The sequence below is a fragment of the Chelonia mydas genome, chromosome 4 (assembly GCF_015237465.2).
Source record: "Chelonia mydas isolate rCheMyd1 chromosome 4, rCheMyd1.pri.v2, whole genome shotgun sequence".
Classification (NCBI taxonomy): domain Eukaryota; kingdom Metazoa; phylum Chordata; order Testudines; family Cheloniidae; genus Chelonia; species Chelonia mydas.
The window spans coordinates 116,324,240-116,349,827 of record NC_057852.1 but is presented as its reverse complement, the minus strand read 5'-3'; the positions used below and the strand labels follow the sequence as shown (position 1 = coordinate 116,349,827).

Here is a 25,588-nt window from a genome sequence, read left to right as displayed (position 1 = left end):
TTACTGCAGTGCGATTCTATCCAAAGTCGATTTCTCTGCCAACTGGGCTGTCAACCTTCCCGTGCGCAGGCCTGGGGCTAGCGGCAGGGCTGGTCATTCCGGTGCTGAAGGGACAGCTCCCAGCCAGGCGCTCTCCCGGCTCTGGCTGCAGACAGCGGGAAGCCCGGGGCAGCGGTCGTGCATTATTCTGCTCCTAACGCTCCAGTCTTTTGTCCGCTCCCCTCCCCGCCCCGCCCACTTCCCCGGGGCAGTTTTGCAGGCGCAGTCTCCTAGCGCAGCGTCCCGGCCGCTCCCTGCAGAGGCCTGCTGGCGGGGAGGATTTGCAGTGCAGCTCGCACCAGCGCCGGGCGCTATTACTTCCGTGTCAGAGGCAGGCAGCGACGGCGGGGCAGTTAGCTCCCCGGCACGCTTCGGCCTCACCCACAGCCGCCCTCCGGGCTGAGGCTAGACTGGAGATCGAGCGGCGGCCGGGCTCACGGATATCGCCCCCCCACTCCCCCTTTTGCAGCTGCTGCTGCAGGCATCAGAGAGAAGCGGGGAAGCGGCCGTAAGGAGCAGCGGATTTTCCCCTTCCTGCTCAGGAACCAGGAGCTGTGCGTGGGTTTCCCCCCCTGCTCTGCACCTATTGCCACAGAAGGCCGGTCTTCGCTGCCGCCCCTGACCAACTTCTGCTGTGGGGGGAGGGAGCAGCAGCCAACCCAAAGTTGCTACATAGACCGAGGCTTCCCGGCGAGATCTGGCACCCAGTCCAGATCCTTTGAAAGAAAAAGGAGCCAGCAGGTGCTTTGCGGTGTGGACGAGCCCATTGCGCACCCCCCCCCCCCAGCCCCCGCTGGGAAGCCCTCGCCTCTCCAAGTGCGCCAGCACCGCGGTGTCTTCCCCCGGAGACGGCGGGTAATGCGAGTGGGTGGGTCGGTGGACGCAACTCCATTCCCAGCGCTTCGCTGCGAGCCAGGCAGCCGCAGGGGATCCGCAATCTTTGCTGCGGGCCAGGAGGAGTAGCCAGGAAGGGCCCGCTTTGCCCAGGGTGGGGGTGTGAGTACACCCTCCCTCCGGATCGCTCTTTCTACTGGCGGGCTAGTGCGGTGCTTTTCCTGTTCGCCCAGGGCTTTCCAGTCGCCTAGCGCTGCCATCCTCTCCCCCGTTCCCTTTGTACTTTAGTTCACGTGCTGCCTACTAACTCACCGGCCTGGTTGGAAACCCCCCGTGAGATTTCTCTTCGCGGGTGGGGGGCTTGCGTCTCCCGGATCCCACCAGCCAACCCCAGCTCTGCCACTGCGCTGCTGCATCCCTTCAGGCGTGTTTATGGTCGCCAGCCGCCGATCCCGGTAGTGGCAAGTGCAGAGGCGCTGGGGGGAGGGAGAGAGCCGGGCAGAGAGAGAGCATGGTCGAGAGAAAGAGGAACTGGAACAAGGAAGATGACCTGCCCGTGTATCTGGCCAGGCCGGGCACCACGGCTCAGACCCCTCGGCAGAAATACGGGGGCATGTTCGCCTCGGTGGAGGGGGCCTACGAGAACAAAACCATCGATTTCGATGCCTACAGCGTGGGGAAGAAGGGCTCCCGGACCCCGCGCAGCGGCAGCAGACACGACATGATGCTGGATGCCGGGGACAATTACAGTGAGACCGCCAGCGATGTCAGCGAGGTCTCCGGCTCCGTGGTCAGCTCCCCCGGGGACCGGGACGACAAGACCCCGGGCATCGAGATCAGATACCCGGCGGGGAAAGAGCTGCTGCAGGGCCAGGACAATGGGAAGGTAAGGGGCCACGGGGTGGCAGGGTCTCGGGACCGAGCGCCGGCAGGGGGAGGGAACCCATTCATGGCTACAGCGCTCACGAGCCCTAGGCATCAGGAGCGTCACAACTGCAGCAGCGAAGGGTGCTGGCTTCCCAAGCGATGCAGCCCAAGCCCTGCCGCAGAGCTTTACTGCGGCTTGCCGGTAGGTCCAGGGCTATTGCAGGGATCACGCGTTTGAGCATAACTGCCATGTATCCCAGCTTAGGCTTGGCACTGCAGGTCCCCTGTGTGCAGAATAAAATACACCAGGATGCTGTTACTGCAGCCCGAGTAGGGCTCAGGCATAGCGCATCTTCCGAAGCCTGGGACGTCACTCCTTCCGCTTCTTTTTAAAAATCTAAATAATCAAAACAAAAAAATCAAAGGTCGTGGCAGTTTGTCCCTGGGAAATATTTCTTACAAAGGGCTCCTGCACATTCTGGTTGGGAAAACACACACACACAAACACACACACAGAGACACATACACACAGACACACACTTTTTAATGTTCTAAGACCTTTATGCCTCTTTAAGAGGCACCGTGTTCAGAATCTACAACCACACTGGCGCAGATCCCACAAGGCTGTATTGAATGGCGCCATCCAGCACAGCAAAGCAGGGTGCTCAGTCCTAAACTGAAATCTCTGAGCTGAGGGGCCTCTCCTAACCTGGGAGCCGTCACTTTCACTTTTCCTATCGCTGCAAAAGCCCTGATGAGTCAATCGCACCCACCCACCTCTACATACACCAACTCCACCTCTCTCCCCGTCCTGTCTATCTTGTGAGATTTGTTCGGTTAATGCTGATCTCAAGCCACCTGGGTCCTCCCGGGGTTTCATTGTATCCTTAGCAGATTGTTTATAGCTGTAAGCAAACAGAATGGGGTCCCAAAGCTCAGACATTTTCTTTAAAACGCTGATAATTGTCTAATCTCTGGACTGCGGAGCTAAGCACTGGATAATGGCCTGATTCCTGACTTGGTTGACCTCTGTTTCCGTGGCGGTAAGCGATTTTCAATCCACTCCCCCCCCCCCCCCCCACCCCCCCCCCCACCCCCCACCCCCCCCCCCCACTGGAGCAGGACAAAGACTATACCAAGATAAATTAGGAAATTAGAAATGCAGCTGGGTTCTCTAGCCAGTAGCTTCTTGCAGTCTGGGCAGTCCCACCTCTGTAGCATACAAGCCTGTGGCAGAGGTCATAAATAAGACACCTCTACATCACAACACACAGGGGACTGGCTTTCCTGGGAGATCATAGCGTTTTTCCCTCTCTAAATAAATAGACCTTTGCAGTTATTTTCTCACTTCGGTAAGTGGATCTCTGAACACATTTGCTTCCCATGCACACACACTCGAAACAAGCAAAAATAAATCCCTTCCACTTTTCACTCCATTTGGCTTTTAACACACACAGCCAGAATATTTGTCAATAAGATTTCTTTTCTTTTTTTTTTCTTTTTTTACAACCTAGGAGCGGAAATCTTTTTTGTTTGTCTTGAGCCAGGATCTGGTACACTTTCCTGGTGTGTAGACATAGGACAGACCATAAAGATGGCACTGGTCATTAGATGTAGTTTTGTGCCAGATAAAATATGTGACTTGAGAAACTGGAATCACTTAATACTGTATAGGGGTCTGGTTGACTGCAAAGGGCTTCCATCAGGCCCTAGGTGTAGCCAGCTGTGCTGCAGTCTTCCCTTCCCTGTCTATTTCCTATTAATTACCGCAACTTTATGTCAAAATGATAACCCTTCCTGCACAGTGACGGTGCCTCATTGCATGTGCTTTGTACTCTTCCCTCCTGAGTTCTGCCTCCTATTTAAAATTGCACACATCAGGCAACAACATGTGCTCTAAACTTGCCCAGGAATTATGTATTTATGTGATTCCAGATTAGTAATGGGTTGGCTTCTCCTGAATTGGGGGGAAAGGTTTGAAATCGTCCCATAATCTATATTTAGACAGTGGCGTGGGAAGAGGGGAGGAGAACCTGCAGCCATACCCATTCTGTACACACCCACCTCCACCCCCAGCTGGAACTTTGAAGCACGGAAGCCAGATTTCAGTGGAAGAGTGATAAAGTGTCAGGGATGTGTCCTGATTTTAAAAATGACTCGGTGCAATTTAACGCTGGCCTGGTTCCAGAACTCATTTTATGGAAGGGCTTCCGGAAGGATTTAAACTTTTGGGTCAGTGTCTGAGCCTTTGACTTCCCTTACTCTGGTCCCCTGAGGAGCCTTCAGCAGCCAGCAAGGGAACGGTGTAGGTGAAATACGGGGAAAGGAGAGGCTTCAGTCAGCAGTCTGCTGAGTTCTCTGCAATGGGGGAGACCCACGTGAATCCCACCTGTTCTCGCCCATCTGCGCTGCAATGTGCTGCCCGTGGGTCTCCCGCCCGTTATCTGTGCAGACAGGGAGGGGACATTCACACGGCGGGGCGGCGGGGCTTTGTCCCAGCCCTGGTAGAAATACCGCCCGAGAAGCGGTCTGTGGGAGAACAGGAGTTGGGGATCGGCCCGCTGCTAGGTGGGGGGGGGAACGGCGTTTTCCAGCCCCGGTATTGGAGGCCACAGATGGATTGATGGGTTGGGGAGGGGGAGAAGGGAAAGGAAACGCTTCCTGGGTTGCGCCGAGCGAATCCTGCTCAGCTTTGCAGCCGGGAGGGCGCTGCTGCAGCCGCTGCACGGAGCTCTGGCCAACTCCCTCGGGGTGGCGCGCCCCTGGGTTATTGCAACCGAAACAAGGGGGGCTAGATTTGCCTTTCCCGGGAAGGAAACGCTGCCTCCATTGAATAGCTCCCCGGCCCCCCTTCCCCGTATCTCTGCATTGTGCTCTTCCCGGGGTGCGTGGTGCTCGCAGGAGGCAGCATGTCTTACCAGGGCAAGAAGAGCATCCCCCACATAACGGTAAGCGGAGCCCAGGGCCCGGGAGTGGGGTGAGGGGTTACCCGGGAACCACAGGGCGGAGAGGGGGCATTGCTGCTTCGCCAGGGCGCTGAGCAATCCGGGATCCTGGGGGGTGGGGATAGATGGTCGGTTATGGCGGCTGGTTGATTTCAGGGCGAGGGCATATTACAGCATGGCAACGAAGCAGGGTTCATACGGATCGGAATCCGGATCGAGAGCGGCTCTGCTGGAGGGAGCCCCCCTCTGAGCGGCGGGCAGGGGAAAGGGAGTGTTCCCCTCCCCTCCCCTCCGCTTCTCCCCCCCCCCCCAAGCCCGCACCCCGCGCTGTGTGTGTGTGTGTGTGAGTGATCGCTCGGCTGGAAATAATCGCAGTGGGTTTCTGGGGGGCGGGGGTGGTGGCAGATCTGTCTTGGGGACATCAGCGGCTTTATTGCCCCTTTTCCTCCCCTGGATCCACGCAGGGTGTGGGGGGGGGGGCGGAGGGGATGGCAGTAAATTAAAAGATGGGGCGGGGGGTTCGTGTGCTTGGCGCTGAAACGACAGCGGTTCTTGCTAAGGTGATAGTCTTGGGGAGAGTCAGCCACTGATGTGAAGCAGAACAAAAGAGGGAGGGGACCCGGGCAGCCAGCACGATGCCTCGGAGAGCCCCGGCGCACGTAGAGAGAGAAATTACATCTTGCATCCAGAGCAAAAAACTGATGTGGGGGAGGGGGATCGGAAGGGCAACAAGCCAAGAGTGAATTAAAAAATGTGGAGACCTAAAGAGCGCCATGATGAGAGAGAGCCAGCACCTCTCGGTGCTCTTAACAGATCTCTGAGAACAATATTACCAAAGAGATCAGGAGTCAAAGAGTTAATCGCAATTCCCGGGGACCTTCAGCTAGCTATTTGCATCCATTTGCAGGATGGTTTTCCTGCAAAGGGGATCTGGGTGCTTTGATCTTGCATATTGTTTCCCTCGGAGATACAGCGATGAACAGCGGCTGAGCATAAAGACTAGACAGAGCTTCACATAAACTGTAGGAAGGAGGGTAACCTCCTTGGTGTATTCGACCATTTTGATTCTTTCACAAGACCAACGCCCTCCACCAAAGGCCACAGAGTCTGACTCAAAAACGTCACTTACAGACACAAAAGCCCCCCTCCCCCTCCCCCCCGCACACACTTTGTTTTTGGCAGAAATGTATTTATTCGGGCCACATAGGATCCAATGGTGTGAGTTGGTTCCATGCTGCAGCATCCCATGGGAAGAGATAAAAGGCAGAAATCGAGGTGAGCTCCAACGAGGTTCCATTTCTTTGGGCTTTTATTGGGGAGCAAGCAATGCTCAGGTATCTTGGAAACTGGCCAGTTCCTCCTAGTGCAAGATCTTAATTGATGAAGGATGGGTTGACAAGCGGGTGTGAAAACTTGTTAAACGGCTCTCACTGCAGGAACGTTGCTAGACATTATTTCAGCCAGTGTTGCAACATTTGCAAGCACTTCAGAGCTACAAGGGCTTAAATATTTCAAAAGTTATTTTTTAAAATGCCATAAAGGGATGTGTGACTCTTTCAGTGCCCAACTGCTTACTGGTGTGTCAAATTATGGAGGGGCAGTGTGGTCTAGTAGCAAGGGCATTGGACTGGAAGTCCAGAAACCGATGTTCTGTTCCTATCCGTCACAAACCTTCTGTGGAATTTTGGGCAGTTCACTTTGCCTCTGTTTTCCCTCCACCCTTTTTCTGTCTAGATTGTAAACTGTTCAAGGCAGGGACTGTCTCTGCTAAGTGAGTGTGTATATTGCCTAGCACAAAGGGGAGCCAATCTTGGGTGGGGCTTTAAGATGCTACTTTAATACAAATGATATGCAAATGTGTACCCAGCAACAAAAGTGCACTATCCAATTTTGAGTAAAGAAAGAAACTAGAAGAACTAGTTTGGGGGGAGGCATAGCTCAGTGGTTTGAGCATTGGCCTGCTAAACCCAGGGTTGTGAATTCAATCCTTGAGGTGGCCATTTAGGGCTCTGGGGCAAAAATTGGGGATTGGTCCTACTTTGAGCAGGGGGTTGGACTAGATGACCTCTTGAGGTCTCTTCTAACCCTGATATTCTATGAACTGACTGAGATGTTTGCCTCTAAATCCACAGTGTGTTATAGCTTTCACTAGTTCCTGTTGTCTTAGGACAACATAATCAAGAACAAGGAAAGAGAGCCCCAGATATGGAAGGTGCCCAATTCTCTCCAAATGCATATCCGTTAGTACCAGTGCTGTTTTTGTGACCAAATTAAAGGCAAAAAGAACATAGCCAAAGTTGGCAGACCCAGAACTTGAACTTTGTTTCTGTCCCTTACTCTTCCCCTCGGGCGTCGGGGAGCAAATTATGCAAATAGTCTTGGCTCTGTATATTGTGAGGTGTGTACATTTCCTGCCCCAGAAGAGTCTACAACCTAACAGGAGGTGTCTGTGTCTATGTCTTTATAACAATAACACAGCTCATAAGATAAACTCTACATTAGTGAATGAGTGAAAGGGAAAAATTGGTAAAGAAACATTTTGCAGCTTCAAGCCTCCAGGGCTCTTACTGAACATAATGAATGCTCATTGCAAAATTACAGGTTTCAGAGTAACAGCCGAGTTAGTCTGTATTCGCAAAAAGAAAAGGAGGACTTGTGGCACCTTAGAGACTAACCAATTTATTTGAGCATAAGCTTTTGTGAATACAGTATGCATCCGATGAAGTGAGCTGTAGCTCACGAAAGCTTATGCTCAAATAAATTGGTTAGTCTCTAAGGTGCCACAAGTACTCCTTTTCATTGCAGAATTATCAAACAAAATCAACCAAAACCACCCTTGATAGCATCTCCAACTTTTTTCCCCCTGATCTTTTGGACCTGCCACCAGCTCTGTTTTCGTTGTATCAATTGGAGTTTTGCTATTGGGGAAGTACAGAATGATCCTTAATCTTGCTTCCTGAAGGCTCTGCAGTGGATTTTCAGTACTGCTGTCCGATGTACTAATCATGTGTCCCAAACTCTCACAGAAGTCAGAAGGAATTCTGGATGTGCAAGCAAAGCAGAGGCAGGCCTCAGTATCCTATATTGTACCAACATCTGGTGGTGGTGAGGGGTTGCGTTGGCTCTGTTTAGTCAATTGTCAAAGATTCCAAAATGGTTTTGGGAAATGTTTTGTTGTTGTTCCCAGTTCATGATTGAAGGGCATCACCAAAAGCCATATCTGCAGTCATTACTCAGACAAAACTTCCACTGACTTCAGAGGAATTCTTCCATGGGTAAGAACTGAAACATCAGACGCTAAGTGTGTATTATACACGTAGAGTTGTGTTGGAACAATTTGCATAGTGGGGGTGCTGAGAGCCATTGAACCAAATTGCAAACACTGTATATGGTGGAAACCACTTCAAGCCAGAGAGTCACTCCTAGTTCTAGCATCCCTGTACATGTATCCTTGTGGAAGAACCAAGCAACATTCTCAGTCTGACCAGTCATGGCAGAGACTCAAAAATCATGATAGGAAATCAGCACAATAGTAGTTACCTATAGAATGCTCACCGTGATCTGACAAGGGAAATAATTTTGCTATTCCCTACTTGTCTGACTTTGCCTCTTACTGTGTTGCTCCCAGACTCCTGCTCACTGCTTGCAGTGCCAGCTCTGATGCCCTCTTCATCCATTTCTCCCATGAACCTCTCCATGTCTTTCTTTCATGCATCCCCCTTTGTATGGAACAAGTCTAGTCTAATCTTCCAAGCCCACGCCCTCTTCTCATGTTAATCCCTCCTGAAAATTCATCTCTTCTGTGATGCCCACAATAAATGTGTGAAAAATAGTTACTATCTTAAAATCTCTTTTTGTTCCTTCCTTATTTTTATACTAGGGCTGTCAAGCAATTAAAAAAATTAATCGTGATTAATCGCATGATTAATCGTGCTGTTAAACAATAATTGAATACCATTTATTTAAATATTTTTGGATGTTTTCTACATTTTCAAATATATTTGATTTTAATTACAACACAGAATACAAAGTGTACAGTGCTCACTTTCTATTTATTTTTGACTACAAATATCATGTAAATGTCTTGCGACGCTGGCTACGAGAGTGCCATGCGAATGCCTGTTCTCACTTTCAGGTGACATTGTGAACAAAAAGTGGGCAGCATTATCTCCTGCAAATGTAAACAAAGTTGTTTGTCTGAGCGATTGGCTGAACAAGAAGTAGGACTGAGTGGACTTGTAGGCTCAAAAGTTTTACATTGTTTTATTTTTGAATGAAGGGTTTTTTTTACATAATTCTACATTCACGATAAAGAGATTGTACTACAGTACTCGTACAGTACTTCAACTTTCATGATAAAGAGATTGCACTACAGTACTTGTAATGGGGGAATTGAAAAATACTATTTCTTTTGTTTTTTACAGTGCAAATATTTGAAATAAAAAATAATAAACATAAGAACATAAGAATGGCCATACTGGGTCAGACCAGAGGTCCATCAAGCCCAGTATCCTGTCTTCCGACAGTGGCTAATAGCAGGTGCCCCAAAGGGAATGAATAGACAGGTAAATATAATATAAAGTGAGCAGTGTACACTTTGTATTCTGTGTTGTAATTGAAGTCAATATATTTGAAAATGTAAAAAACATCCAAAAATATTTAATACATTTCAATTGGTATTCTATTGTTTAACAGTGCGATTAAAACTGCGATTAATTGGGATTAATTTTTGAGTTAATCGCGTGAGTTAACTGCGATTAATCAACAGTCCTATTTTATACATTTTTTAAAAAATGAACTCTGAATTGAACCACAATGCTGTGCACATGCCTAAATGCAGGGACCATGTGAGCATCTTGTCACCTTCACCCTTTCTCTTTGTCTCTTTCCTACTGTTCATCTCTCCCACTTGTTGTGTCATATCAATGAAATTAATTACTGGTGAGGTATAGTGCTACCCAGTGTAAGAGTGGCAGAATCCAGCGATTGGATTGCAAACACTTTTGGGCAGGGACTCAATCCCCATCCAAAATTGTACTTAGGCTCCTAAGTTCCATTGAAGTTGATGGAAGTTAGGAGCCTAAATACCTTTTGTGGATCTGGGCTTCTGTCTTTCTATCTTCTTTGAAAGACCAAGTAGACTTCTGGGTCCATAAAATAATAAATAATGACACTAAGCCTTTTCCATGGGGTACAGCAGGGAGTGTAGCATGGTTGTGTTTCTGTGCAGGTGTAAGCAGAGGATGAAAGTTGGTGCGAATAAGCTTAAGCACATCACGTAGTCCTCTGCACTGAGTGAAAGTAAATCCCAAGCCCTTAGTGGGCTCTCACCCTGTTGTTCTTGAGTGCAGAGTAAAGAAGGGGCAGGGAATGGACCAGGAGTCCAGTTAGAAATCTGCTTAATCATCATCCTCATCATGAGAATAGGACAGTTAGCGACATACTCCCTTCTTAGACTTTTCTTGTGTTCTAGGCAGGAATCGTGTTTACTGTGCAGCTGCACTCTCATTAAAGTAGGATTGAGTTCTCCTGCATCCATGGTCCTGCCCATCACTTTTCACCTGGTGCTTGTACACATCACAATCTACACCTCTTCTGTGCAGGATAAAGCTCCAAATAATGTTGGGGAATCGGGGGCTCTGCCATGATACGATGAAGCATTGAAACATCTATCATTGTTTGCTGTTCATTATTACATTTAGAACATAAGAATGGCCGTACTGGGTCAGACCAAAGGTCCATCTACCCCAGTATCCTGTCTTCCGACAGTGGCCTATACCACGTGCCCCAGAAGGAATGAACGGAACAGGTAATCATCAAGTGATCCATCCTCCTTGCCCATTCCCAGCTTCTGGCAAACAGAGGCTAGGGACACCATCCCTGCCCATCCTGGCAAATAGCCATTGATGGACCTATCCTCCATGAATTTATCTAGTTCTTTTTTGAACCCTCTTATAGTATTGGCCTTCACAACATCATTTGGTAAAGAGTTCCACAGGCGGACTGTGCGTTGTGTGAAGAAATACTTCCTTTTATTTGTTTTAAACCTCCTGCCTATTAATTTCATTTGGTGACCCCTAGTTCTTGTGTTATAAGGAGTAAATAACACTTCCTTATTTACTTTCTCCACACCAGTCACAATTTTATAGACCTCTGTCAGATCCCCCCCCTAGTCAATTTTGTGTGTTTCTATAGCGCTTGGCATTTTCCAGGCATGTAGGAAGATGAGCTGCCAGTTTAAATACAAAAAATACAGGCAAAAGAGATGTGACACATTAGCAAAGTGCCTGGTACATGCGTCGTTTAGTTCAATGATTTATTTACATTTTAAATTATTTCATGTTGTCATTTGAGCTCAGTTAACAGGAGGACAAGGAAGGGTGTGCAGCGAGTGGTGGACAGCTAGCCACGAGAAGTGAGGATTGAGGCAGGACCAGTAAGAGAGACATTTCTTAGTCTATTAGAGATGAGGATCTCTTCCAGAAGAAAGGAGTGGCCCAAACAGTGGCCTGGAGTCATCAGTGGGAGAAGGAGATGAGATGCAGTGGAGCTGGTAGAATGTAATGTATGAGGGTGTAGTATGGGGTATAATAGGAGACAAGAGGTGAGATATATCAGGGGAATTTTGAATTTGATGCAAAATGCGGTAGGAAGCCAACATAGGAAGATGTTCATAACAATGGGCAAAGAAGATAATTTTAGATGTAACATGTAGAATTGACTGAAGTGAGCAGAGCTGAGAGGCAAGCAGGCTTGAAAGAAACAGGTTACAAAGAGAGATCACAATAGCATTGTCGGTATTGTTCTTTCTGGTGACACAGTCCTCTAAAACTTGTCACTGATGGTCAAGATGGGTAAATTGCAGACTTCCATAAGGCTTTGTCTTAGACACATAGCCTTTAAGGTCAGAAGGGACGCTCATGATCATCTAGTCTGACCTCCTGCACATTGCAGGCCACAGAATCTCAGCCACCCAATCCTGTAATAGAACCTCTGGCTGAGTTACTGAAGTCCTCAATTTAAAGGCTTCAAGTTACAGAGAATCTACCATTTACAGTAGTTTAAATTTGCAAGTGACCCATGCCCCATGCTGCAGAGGAAGGCGAAAAACCCCAACTGTCTCTGTCAATCTGACCCAGCAGGACAATTCCTTCCTGACCTCAGTTATGATGATCATTTACACCCTGAAGATGTGGGCAAGACCCACTAGCCAGACACCTGGGAAAGAATTCTCTGTTGTAACTCAGAGCCCTCCCTATCTAGTGTCCCATCACCAGAGATTGGAGATATTTGCTAGCAATCACAGATGGGCTACATGCCATTGTAGGCAGTCTCATCATACCATCCCCTCCATAAACTTATCAAAATAAGTCTTGAAGCCAGTTAGGTTTTGTGCCCCCACTGCTCCCTTTGGAAGGCTGTTTCAGAACTTGACTCCTCTGATGGTTAGAAACCTTCATCTAATTTTCAAGGCTAAACTTGTTGATGGCAAGTTTATATCCATTTGTTCTTGTGTCCACATTGGAGCTTAAACTAAATAACCCTTCTCCCTCCTGGGTATCTTCTTCCTGTTTGTATTTAGGTTTCAGAGTAGCAGCCATGTTAGTCTGTATTCGCAAAAAGAAAAGGAGTACCTGTGGCACCTTAGAGACGAACAAATTTATTTGAAAGCTTATGCTCAAATAAATTTGTTAGTCTCTAAAGTGCCACAAGTACTCCTTTTCTGTTTGTATTTAGTGTCTGTAAAACTGCTAGGGGAGACTGTAAGATGCCATGGCCTGATATGCTAGGGGAGATTGGAAGATGCCATCGCCTGAGATGCCAGCAATATGTGAACACTCAACGATACATTTAATTCACTTCCAGTGTCAGCATCATCTCCCAGAGATTTAAGGCCGTATCTATGCTAACAATTTCATAGCTTCTCCCACCATTGCTCTAGTGCTGGTGCAGGGTTGTAGATGACGTGGTGGTAAAAGCACCTGAGCCTTTTCGACACTAACTTTTCCACTGGAGATAGCTAGTTAGTGTATCTATAGTGCAGGAGTCTAAGTGAGATCAGTGCTTGGATGAACATGACCTGACTGAAGCTAAACTCCAGGGAAGCTGGAGATGATGCTGGAACGAAGGCGAAAAATGTTTAGAAGGATTAGCTAATACTAAACATCACCATCCAACAAAGACATATTACCTGTGATTGTTAGAAACAAGGGGGTCCTTCTGGAGCTCTTTCTGCTACTGGATACCCAGTTAATGACAGTCCCAGAAAGGCCTGCTTCCATCTGTGGCTATTCAAGAGATTTAGCCTCATCCTGATTGTCCAGCACTTTGCTTTGAATACCCATGAAATCATGACCTCTAGCTCTGATTACTGTGATGCACTGTACTTGGGTTTGAATATAGGAGCTTTGAAGATACTCCGGTTAGTTCAACATGGAGTGGCCCACAATTAAGCATTATAAGTTGCTGCAAAATGTGCAAAAACACATTGCCCAATGTTCTAGTCACTACTCTGAATCCTGTTCAAATTCACTGGCTCTCCAAAGCTCTCATTAGATCTCATGAGATACTCTGGACAAACAAGGGTATCTAATGAAATGCTTTTCTTTCTGTGGCCATGAGCTACTAACTTCTTTGCCAGAATGGCCATTGAAAACCCATCATATTGTGAGTCAAATTCAGACCTGGTGCAGCTCCACACCAGAGCCAAAGTTGTCCTTCTGGCCCAATTCATGTTTCCAAAAAGAGCATTAGTAAATTTGATCTTTGACTCTGTGGTTTACAACATGAACAAGCTGTGCTGGATTGCTTTATTTTTTTCCTCTGGGATGAGACATTTCCGGGACTAGCCTGTTGAGATTTGGAAATTCAATTTGATTTGCCATAATGGAAATGTATAACCCAGGAGGCAAATATAATGAGAGCCAGTGGAACACATTTAATGCTGTATCCTCCAGTCCACACTCAGGTGACTCTTCCACTGACACCAATACATATTGTTTTGCCAGAATATGGAGTGTGAGGGGTCTACACCATTGATATTGCTGAAGCAATGAAAAGATGGCATTTATTGTGAAGAATTTACACACGTTTGTTATTTACAGTGTAACCCTTTTACGCTGCATGATAAAGGAATGAGATTTTGCTAGATGAATAAATAGCTAGGACCCCAAAAGAGAGAAAGAAGAGGAACATCAGATTGTTTAAACGAATAAACATGAATGAACTTGGCTGTACACCAAGCTATGGCATTGCTACATTTGATGAAATCCCTCCTAAGTGAATTACTGTATAGAAGAATAAATTCGTTAAAAAAATAGGCTTAAAAGCTTTTGGGCAGGTGAATCCATTAGGGTGCTAGCAGAAATGATGCCTCAAGGATATAAATGAGTTACAAGCTAGGTCCTTAGATAATTCAGTGTTCACACTAGCTAAAATATTACTTCCTATGAAGATTAATATTACATTATAACGTGGTCGTGGAGATTACAAAGAGAGAAGAATGCTGTTTAAAAACTAAGATATTTTAAAGTTTTGACACAGACAGTCCTTTGTGGAATCCCATTTACAGGGTTTCTTTGATCCTTTCCAGAAGGACACACACACTTAGGAAGGGATGGCTTTCTTCATTTGCTGCTAATATTTTGAAATCATTTCCTTCACCTTGCTAAAACCAAAACGGCTTAATCATAACATAACACATCCAGCGTTAAAACTGACCATGTTCAGGGAAAAAAAAGCTCTTCTGTATATTGTCTGTTAGAGAAATAACTTTCCGGGGGGAGATTTTGTAAAGGCACAAAGAGGTGTGGGGCTTTCAATGGGAATTAGCCTTTGAAAACCTACCCCTATCCAATATTAATCCAAGCAGTTTTTATTGTTGATGTCCTGTTAGTCTAGGAAAACACAAACATCAGCGTATGTATCTTCCCTCTAAAGCAGAGGAGCCAGAGATGTTTTTAAAGGCTCAGTGGCAGAGTATTCTACTTTGGAAATGTTAAAGGAGCAAAGAGGCATGTGTTTGAAGCCTAATACTTCTCAGATCACCTCTCTCAAATCACACACATTCATGGGCAGTGAATTGGAAATACAAGTGGATTTGGAACACAGAAAAGCCCATTTCTGATTATGATTCATGGCAAGATACATACTCATATTAAGGGCTATATGCTACCTGAGATTTCGGTGTAAACCGTCCATTGTCAGCTGTGGAACTTTAAGAATTGTGATGACTGGGAGTCAGGTTTATCGCTGATATAACTCCACTAAGGTCAGTAGTGTTACACGAGAGATGAATTTGGCCCTGGGTGTGGCCACCTTTGAGGCCTGGAATATTGTGGGTTGGGAGTCATTTCAAAAGACTTGATCAATTGGCACTGGTTGCAGCTGGAACAGGAGCTAAAGACTGACGCCAAGAATGAAATGGTTCTGGACCTGTTCATTGTGGTAGCTTGATCTGGTTCTGTTTTGTTGTTATTGTTCTCATGCAGCTAAAGTAATTGTAGTTAATTAAAAAAGGATGATTGGTTTATTTGGCTCTGGGGGCAACACTTGAGTGGGAGTTCCACACACGGAACAAAGGTACAGATACAATACTAGAGGTACTTTCTGTGCTCCATTTTGTAGGGATTTGGGTGTGGTTTTATATCGAAATAAACTATGCAGTTGTGATATGATTGGAATGAATACAGTAGACAATATGTGTCAATTCACTCTGATGCACCGCTGCATTATTTTCATTGGACACAGTACATTAATTAGCCATGATAACCCATTAGAACATTTCATGTTGGGGGATGGTATTTTCATTCCTCAGTAATTTCAGTAGCAGACTAAGAAACGTCAGTGTAAAATATTTGTTCATATTTTGATGTCTGTATTTTTTAAAAAGATCATCTCTAGCTCAGCAGAAAAGGTGGATATGAAGACAGATGGCTTTTGACTTTGTTGTGTACACCCCACCATAACATCTGAATCTGATTTTCCAATAACCCAAAGCTTGGTGGTGTACTGATCCAGCGATTTTTTTGGATTATCCCACTGAAACTACAGGGAGCCATTTGCAAAATTCAGGACTGGAGCTGGGTTTAAACTTTGAACATTAGGGGTGGGTTCAGACCTATCTCTTATCTCTACCAGGCATTTTGCCATTTGTGGGTACATGGAAATACATTTCCATACTTACAAAGACCTGTGTATAGATTGTGTCAGACTTGTAAGAAAAGACCTTTGTACAAAAAGCATGAGTCTCCAGCCTACAGATATTTGTTTTTTCTGATACCGTGCAGACAATAGTAGAATCTGGATAACAGCCTGCTTTCTCTGAGCAGGCAGCCCCTCCTCCTGCATGATCCTGCAGTGAATGATGCTGACTTTGTGACATCTCCTTCTGTTGCCATGATAATTGCTGTGTTGTCACAGACTGAGCTCTGTGGCTTTACTGGCAGATTAAAGCAGGAGAAGCTAGGCCATGATTAGCAGAAATCACCAGAAAAATGCTGCAAAGCATATACAAGCAGGTGGCTGTCCGTAGTATGTAAGTGCTGTGTGATATACAGCAGGGAGCTCAGCCGTGAAGAGCTGGAGAGTCATGCACTCATAAAATGGAGATGCCGGGAGCCGTCCGCTAAGCGCTGCATGATGCGCTGTTGTTAGGTTTGCACCATGTTGTTTCCGGGGATGACAGTGTAACATTGTTGTGACCATATCGTCACTTATATTGCAGTGATGGGTGAAGTAGGAATACTTAGGGCCAAATTCTTCTCTTGATTCCACCAGTATAAATGCAGACTGATTGCACTGATTTCAGTGGAGCTATCCCACATCTCTGGTGTAACTGAGAGAGGATTTAGCTTTAGGTAGGTTATATCGGTACAATCTCAGGTCAGTACTTCGCTTTGTTATCATTTTGGATCTCTCCCTTAAATGTGATATCTCCTTTTCATCTTTCTCCTTCCACCTTCCAGATGCTGGCAGGTCTTCCCCCTTGTTCCTGGCAGCGTGGAAGGAGGGGTGGATGCCTGCAACTTGCTTTTGCCATCCCAGCATGTGTGAGGTAGCTCTAAGCTGCTCCCACACAGTCTCCCACTAATGTTCTCCAGGCTGCTTCATGTGTGTTGAACAACATTTGACTCAGTTTACCTAAAATTGCGGCTGAGCAGGGCTCTGACATACCCTGGACTCTGAAGAGCTACCTGTGGCTCATGAGCCTGGGGTCAGGTAACGCACTATTTGAATATTTTCTAAACAGCGGCAGTCCCTCTTTACACTGTTGTCTCCTCTTGAGCCTGGACTCTAATGTATTATTTATTATTTCTATTGTGTTAGCGCATGCTGGCCCCCGTCAAGATTGAGGCCTCATTGTACAAGGCATTGTACAACAAGAGACACTCCCTGCCCTGAAGAGTTTACAGTAGAGAGGACAGAGGCAGATGAAAGGGGGGAGAGCAGGATACAATGTAGAAGGGAAGGAAGAGGGAGCAGAATACCACATAAAAGGGAAGTAGACAGGATGATCAGAGAGATATGTATTGTTCATTGTTTTCTCTGGCCTTTATTCAGCGAAGTGCTTCAGTATGTGTTGAACTTTAAGCCTGTGCTTAAGTACTTTGCTGAATAGGGATGGCAGTTTCACACATTGGTCTCATTTTATATTAAGGTTCCATTCATAAATAGTTTATAAAGGGTTAACCAATATTAATAGATGTTTTAATAATTGGTCAATTATTCTAGATCATTATAATCCGTGGTTATAAGCAACCCATTGACCTGTGCAACTCTGTAACAATCTGTAACACTTTCTCCAGATGTGCTTATGACAACAGCTGGCTGGAAAAATTCCAACTCAATAGTTTGTCGTCAGAATTGGCTGATTCGTTTGCAGAGAGCGTTCGATTTGGACAAAATTCCAGTGAAAACCAGGCAGGGTTTCATCAATCCTGTCTTCTTTCCTGCCACCTTGCCAGCTCCGCTCCTCATCAGCTGGGCTCTGGCTCCCTAGGCTTCCAGGGAGAATGCAGAGTGCCTGCGAGTCAGGGACCGCAGGGCTTTCCAGGGTCCATGGCTCTGGGGCAGTCCATCTGGTAGATTGCCCAGGAGTCAGGGCACCATTTCCTTTCACAGAGAATATCAATTTTTGTAGTTTTCTTTCTGAAGGAGAATGAAACCAAATTCCAAAATATCAACATTCTCTTCAAAATGGAATTACCTCTCTCTACCACGGTTCACGTAGAACCATCTGTATCACAGGCTACTCATGTCTCTAACACACCTGTGACATCTGTTAATCATTTATTAACCCTTTACAAACTATACATGAACTCTTAAGATAAAGTGTGACCCAGACGGTTAAGTGTTTTGCAGAATTTGGGCCTGCATAGTTTTTTTTGTTACAAATTACTATATTGTGTAGCTTTTACTGAAACAAAATAATTCTTATTGTCCTTGCTTGTTCCTTCTGGGTTCTACTTTTGCCTCTTTTCTGTCTGTCTGTTAATAAGATCCCTGACCTATTGCATTTGTTGTTTGCATTGTTAACCTTTACCTGTTTATAAAGAAAAATGTAAAACATCTTGATGCATGGAAAGCTTTGGTGATCCATTAGCAGCAGCAGACGGAATGTTTTTAAATGTTGGTAATGTTCCCCCCAACAGATAAATGAGATGCTGTCTCTTTGTAGTAGAACAATATTAATGTTTTAAAAGGAAATTGAATGAGCTGAAAAAGAGTCCACAAGATGATGGTCTGTCCAGGTCAGCAGGCACAGTAGTAAATCACCATGGTGAGGAGGTACAACCGCCAGCACGCTTCAAAATAAATCATTACCTTTCAGGCCACTGATTAAAAAATACTGCAGTTACTACTGACAATAGAGAGCCTGAAAAATAGCTGAGATCAGCAAGGCAAATTCTAGGGTGGGGACTTGCATTCCTCTCCATATTTTCATAGTCAAAGGTTAGTAGCATCTGAGACTGATCCCATAGGGATCATATTTCATTGTAGTTCAGTGCCTTGATTTTACCCCCGAGTCCCCTGCATACTTTATCTCATGAAAAGTCTCCAACCTTTTGTGTGCATGATCTTTCCTCATGTATTATATTGAAAACTTCTTTCTTCAGGATGGTTAGATTATCAGATGTATCTTTCACAGAAAGACAAAACAGTATGGCGGGCCTGCTTCTGAAAAAAAACCCACAACCACTTATATCCATGCTGAATTTTAAGCATGTGCTTAAAATTAAGCACATAATTAAATGCTTTGCTGACCAGGGGTTGACATAACAACTAGCTCTTATGTAGCATTTTTCATCAGCAGATCTCAGAACACTTTACAAAGGAGTTAAATATAATCCTAGTTTTACAGGTGGGGAAACATAAGCATGTGCTTAAATGCTTAAACTGAGGACTCAAGTATTTGCATAACTTTAGGCATGTGAATAATCCTGTGTTTAGTCTTTGCAAGTTCAGGATCTAGAAGAGATACAAGGCAAAATGGGAATCCTTATTTATCTTTTTGAAAAGAAGCAACAGAAGAATCAGAGGCCCCTTATTACTGAATGGAACCAAACACATTATTTATAATGGATATTTTATTCAGTTAATGTAACCTCTTCTTCTAATTATGGGAGAAACAGGTTACGGCTTCCTCAAAGTTATTCACTGTTCACAGTTATTTGACTAATATCTTTCCAAATTCAATATGTATTAATCCATGAATGGTTGAAATCTGAGCTGTGTTGCTCAGTTGTGATTGGTTAGATAAGTCACATGATATTATTCCTGTTTCCTGGCTAGGTGAGGTGTGCTACCATTTCCAGCATGACTCCTCGAGTGCATGAATTTAAACTTTAGTTTCTGTGCAATTTTGAAATTTGCTTTCTGCAAACATTTTTGCAAGTGTAAATTGATTACTTGAATGTTCACAGAAATGAGAACACCTAAGCACTGGGAACAGGGCATCAGCAAATTCTTTGAACATTTGAACAATTCTTCACAAAATATTATAGATATGTATGTTTGGCATTATTTGTTCATCTCTAACACTGAAAACTTGCATGCAAAATGCTGACCGACTCTTATTATTCCTATAGTGAACAGTGCTCCACTTAGGAGTTAGGCTACTACAAATTAATATAAATTCTTCCAACTCAGACATGAATTACTATTCCTAAGCATTTACACACAAGGCTTGACATGGGCTTTTAGTAATTCAGCTTTCATCAGCTTTAAATGGATACTAGCAATTAGTTTAGGATTTTTATGAGGTCTACATATGCCCTATTGCTGATTTTTTAAATGACTATGTAAAAGCTCTGTGTATTTACATGTTTGCCAGCAGTGTTTAAAATCCAAACACTGCTGTGTGATGCTAGTACATCAGAATCAGAAACCTGACTAAAACCAGTTTACTTATACAGCTGAGGCCAAGGGAAGTGAAAACATGCTGAGTTAGTTTTTATAAAAGTAACCTTCAGTTGTGGATATGTGTGTGTAACTGTACTGCTCATTCAGGTCAGAACTCACTCTTTCCCCCTTCTCGTCTCATACCAACCTGCAAAGCTAGTAGACTACAGAGAATGGAGCGTGCTGTACCTCCCAAGAGAGATTGCGTGGCGCTCACTCCCTCTTTTTCCCTGTGCTCTTTGAAATTCTGGGTGGGATTGGGGATGGTGGAGTGCATATTGGACACACTCAGCAGGCTCTCACTTTCTGCTGCTGACCAGCTCTATGGCACTGGGATGAGCTATAGCTCTGCCCCCTGGGAGGCTCTTTTAGATCGCAGAGGGGTTTGGAAAAGGGACACTGACTGGCTTCTTGTTTTTCATGGGAACTCTTTCCCCCTATTAATTCCCTTACACATCTCTGCTAGAGCCCTTACTCAACACTAGATTCACATATAAAGACATGCACACAGAATTAACTCCCTCAGAAAACTAATTCATTTCCCCCCTTTTATGCATGTCACTCAGCTTGGGCCATGAAGGCAAGCCAAGTCAGTAAACTGGTCTGTTTACTGGTAAACCAGTCACTCTCACTCTGTTCTCAAGCACTAATGTTGCACAGCCGAGTTTGGTTGGGCTGGCTGTAGCCCTCCCAGAGCTCGCCCTACAGCAGTGCCATGTGATAGTGCAATTAAATCTAGCCCTGGAGACTGAACTGTTCCATTCACAGAATGGATACTGAGCAGGCAGCAGCAGTGCAGACTTCCCTGAACTGCATGACTAAAGTGCCCTGAAATGAATCTGGAGGGATCACCTGGAGGGGTGAGAAGGTAGTTCAGTCTCGATGTCCATTGAGTCCTTGACCTATCTGCTGAGACAGTCAGCCAGAGACCAGATTCCATGTTGTCTCTTGTGAGGCACAGCACAGAATGTATAGATCGGGGAGGGGACAGGGAAAAGGTGTATATTCTTGGCTACTCTGGGGAACCAGCACAGTTGAGCTTACTGGGCTGCTGTTAGTTAAGGCAGCTTCCCCACTGTTGTCAATAAGTTGTTCTGGGACCAAGAACTGCTGGAGTAAAGACCCTCTGGCCATTACTTGTTGTATTTCCAACTCTAGCCCTAACCCTGGCTGGCCCTATGACAGGGGCTATAAAGGGGGCATTGTAGGGCCATGTATGCTAGGTCTGTGCTGCTCTTGTGTTGAGGGAATTGTCCTGGGGGTAATTGTTTTCCCTTTATGGCTCCTGTACATTATGGTAGTGACATAAGAGTTGTAGTATGATCTGGCCCAAGACTGAAAATTACTATCGTATGTGATGGCTTTGGCATTTGTGGACATTTGTCCTCTAGGAACTAGGTTGTGACCACAAACTCATTTCACATTGGCCACTTAATATCCATCAGATGGTAATACATTTCAGTCCACTGTCCATCTGGGCTGTATGCCAATGGGTGTCATCAAGGCTGGAAAAGACATCTGTTGGAAAAGTAATATGGCAAAACAAAATTTTCAATAAATTCTTGGAATGTATGGGAAACTTTTGTATTTCAAAAAGTGGAGGAAGTCAGCAGAGGGACAGCCATTTTAGACTTGATTCTGACCTACAGCGAGGAATTGGTTGGGAATCTGAAAGTGAAAGGCAGTTTATGTGAAAGTGATCATGAAACGATACATTTCATGATTCTAAGGAAAGGAAGAAGTAAGAACAGCAAAATAAGGAAAATTGGACTTCAAAAAAGCAGACTTTAACAAACTCTGAGAATAGATAGGTAAGGTCCCATTGGAAGAAAATCTAAAGGAAAAAGAATTTCAGGAGAGCTGGCAGTTTCTCCAGGAGACAGTATTAAAGGCGCAACTGCAGCCTATCCCAATGTGAGGGAAAGATAGGAAGAATAGTAAAGGGCCCGTATGGCTCCATGAGGAGCTCTTTAATGACCTGAAAATCAAAGAGGGATCCTACAAAATTTGGAAACATGGACAAATTGCTAAAGATGAATACAAAAGACTAGCACGAGTATATGGGGACAAAATCAGACAGGCTAAGGCACAAAATGAGTTATACCTAACAAAGGACATAAAAGACAATAGGAAGAGGTTCTTTAAATCTATTAGGACCAAGAGAAAGAGGACGGAAAATGCAGGTCTTCTGCTTAGCAGAAAGGAGAGCTAATAACTGATGCATCAAGAAGGTTGATGTGTTTAATGCCCATTTTGCTTCAGTCTTCACTAAAAAGTTTAATGGTGACCAGATACTCAACACAATTAGTACTAACAACAAGGGGGAAGGAATGCAAGCCAAAATAGGGAAAGAATAGTTTAAAGAATATTTAGATAGTTGGATGTATTCATGTCAGCAGGGCCTGATGAGATTATTCCTCAGGTATTTAAGGAACTAGCTGAAACAATCTTGGAACCATTAGCAATTATTTTTTAGAGCTCATAGAGGACAGGTGAAGTGCAGGGGACTGAAGAAGGGAAAACATGGTACCTATCTTTAAAAATGGGGAAGAACTGGCTAGGTGAAAGTATGGCTGAAAAGGAGCTGCGGGCTATAGTGGATTCCAAATTAAGTCAACAGTCTGATGCAGTTGCAAAAAAGCTAATATCATTCTGGGGTATATTAACTGGAGTGTTATATGTAAGACACGGGAGGTAATTGTCCCACTTTGCTTGGCACTGATGAGGCGTCTGCTGGAATACTGTGTCTAATTCTGGTTGCCTCGCTTTAGGAAAGATGTGGACAAATTGGAGAGAGTCCAGAGGAGAGCAACAAAAATGAGAGAAGTTTTAGAAAATCTCACCTGTGAGGAAAGGTTAAAAAAACTGGTTCTGTTTAGTCTTAAGAAAAGAAGACTGAGGGAGGACCAGATAAGAATCTTCAAATATGTTAAGGGCTGTTATAAAAAGGACTGTGACCAATTGTTCTCCATGTCCACTGAAGATAAGACAAGAAGTAATGGCCTTAATCTGCAGCAAGGGAGATTTAGGTTAGATTTTAGGAACAACTTTCTATTTATCAGGGTAGTGGAATCCCCATCATTGGACGATTTTAAGAACAGCTTGGACAGACACCTGTCGGGATGGTCAAGGTTTACTTGGTCCTGCCACAGCATGACTTCTGGAGATCCCTTCCAGCCCTGTATTTCTATGATTCTATGATAAGGTAGAAGGCTATGTTATTCCATTTGTCATTGTTAATTGTATGAGGTATTATTAGCAACACAGGTAGCATTTATAAAAAATGGTATGTGGTTTTCATCTTGATGGCATCACTTTGATGGGAGTGATGAGACTAAAACCCAGACACAAAACTCAGAAAATGTATGCCTTTCAGGTGGCATGATTACATGATAGGTGGAATGTATAAACCAGGAGTGGCCAAACTGGCTCGCGAGCCACATGTGACCCTTTTACCATTAAAGTGTGGCTCGTGGAGTCCTCCACGTCTCCCCTTCTCCACCTACCAGACTGGGGCGGGCGGGGGAGGGGAGGGTGTTGGAGCTTGGGACCTCTACCTGGCAGTAGAGTGGTGGGATAGGGCTTCTGCCCAGCAGGAAGGGGCATCTTGGGTCTTCAGCCCTGTGGGGCGCACCTGCTGGGGCTCAGGACCAATTTTGCACCCATGTGCGGAATACATTTTGTTATGTGCATCAAGGTAATGTGCGGATGTGCGCCACCAGTAGAAACAAAAAACCTAGATACAGTATATATTTTAAAAAAGTTACCAATAGGGATAATTACTCCAGCCAGGACAAGCTAGGCATTTTAGAACTCACTACTCAAAGAAAGAAAAGGAGGACTTGTGGCACCTTAGAGACTAACAAATTTATTTGAGCATAAGCTTTCGTGAGCTACAGCTCACTTCATCGGATGCAAAGAAGCAGTGCAAGAGAGAAATAAAAATTAGGAAATGCATAGATCAGTCTCAAAAAACTAAAATAACACACTTTGAAAGAATAAAATTAGAGAGAATATATGGGGGTTGCAGGAGTACCAAGAAGGAACAACAATAACAACAGTGTTGGGAGGTGTGTGACACGGACACTGTGTGCGTGTGTGTGTGTGTGACATGGACACTGTGTGTGTGACACAGAGACTCTGTGTGTGACACTGTGTCTGTGTGTGTGTGACACACAGACTCTGTGTTTCTGTGTGTGTGCTGGCTGCTGGAGAAGTTTCTGAGAGACACCTGTCTGCTGTTTCTTTAAGGCACACACTGAAAGCTCTCCTCCTGAACCATGTCCTGCCCTCCCCCACTCTGCGGAGATGGGTACATGGGCGGGGAGTGGGGGAGAGAGAGAGAGTGTGTGTGTGTATGTGTGTGTGTGTGTGAGAGAGAGAGAGAGACAGAGACAGAGATTGTGTGTGTTGGCTGCTGGGTAAGTCTCTGAGAGACCGAGAACTGTCTCTTTAAGGCACTCACCGGAAGGCTTGTTCAGACCTCAGACTGCTGCGAGTCCTGATGAGCCCTGTCCCCTCTACCCTGCTCTGTGGAGATGGGGTACAGGGACTGGGTGAGGGGGACACCCTGACAACAGCACCCTCCTTTCCTACCTCCCCCACCCCCCGCTCTGCACAGCCAGCAGGAGGGTCTCAGAAGCAGCTGCAGGAGCAACGGGGCTGCAAAGCAGCTGGGGCTGGGGGTCACCGGAACACACGCTGGATGTGCGCGGCTCTGCTCATCACCTGCGCGGCCGCCCAAGCGTGCAGCTCACAGGAAACACATCTTGGGACTTCAGCAGGAGCAGGTGTGCCCTGGCTCTCGAACTTCTGAAGATTGTTATATTTGGCTTGGAGGGCCAGTAAGTTTGGCCACTCCTGGTATGAACTGAGCGTCCCTGGCACTTCTGATGTTAATGGGTCCATGGTATAAAGGTTAGGTTTGTTGTATTTGACTTGATTCCATTTTTGTTTACTTCATAAATGTTTCTTCTTTTTTCTCCCCGCAGAGTGATCGACTGCTCATTAAAGGTGGAAGAATTATCAATGATGACCACTCCTTCTATGCAGACATATACCTGGAAGATGGACTTATAAAGTTGGTTTTTAAAATATTGAACATTTTTGCATGCATATTAATTATAACAGTGAGCTTGACTCCTCCAGCCTGCACACCTCTGTGGATGCCTGTTAATGTTGTATGTTGTAGAGGAACATTTTATTTATTATAAAAATCTGCTTTTCATCTTTGCTAGTGTCAGGCAGGTAGAAGATGCCATCAGTCAGTGTGACTGGAGTTCTTTGCACCTGCAATGGGTCCATTTTCAGTTACTTCTGACAGGACTTAGTCTGTGTCAACGCCTGTGCAGTGCAGGTAGTCGCACAAGCCCAGCCGAGCAGTCAGGTACCTCTAGTGCAAGAGATCCCAGGCGAAGATGAACCGTTACTTGCTCAATGTGCTGTGGGGTGCTTGTTACAGCTATTTTCACTTGCTGATATTGGTGCCATTTTTGTGCTGT

General features: G+C 45.3%; 1 protein-coding gene across 2 annotated transcripts in view; it reads left to right on the top strand.

Moving 5' to 3' along the window:
- Window positions 1–68: 68 nt before the first annotated feature.
- Window positions 69–25,588, top strand: part of CRMP1 (collapsin response mediator protein 1) — a 61,583-nt gene continuing 36,063 nt past the window's right edge. The window contains exons 1-2 of one of the 2 annotated variants that reach the window (XM_007062933.4): window positions 69–1,759; window positions 25,079–25,167. In XM_007062933.4, coding sequence (XP_007062995.2) covers window positions 1,385–1,759; window positions 25,079–25,167 — 464 coding nt within the window. In that variant the 5' untranslated portion in view covers window positions 69–1,384. Of the gene's footprint in view, window positions 1,760–4,348; window positions 4,689–25,078; window positions 25,168–25,588 lie in introns of those variants that run through there. The other variant, XM_027825381.3, reaches the window with a different exon arrangement.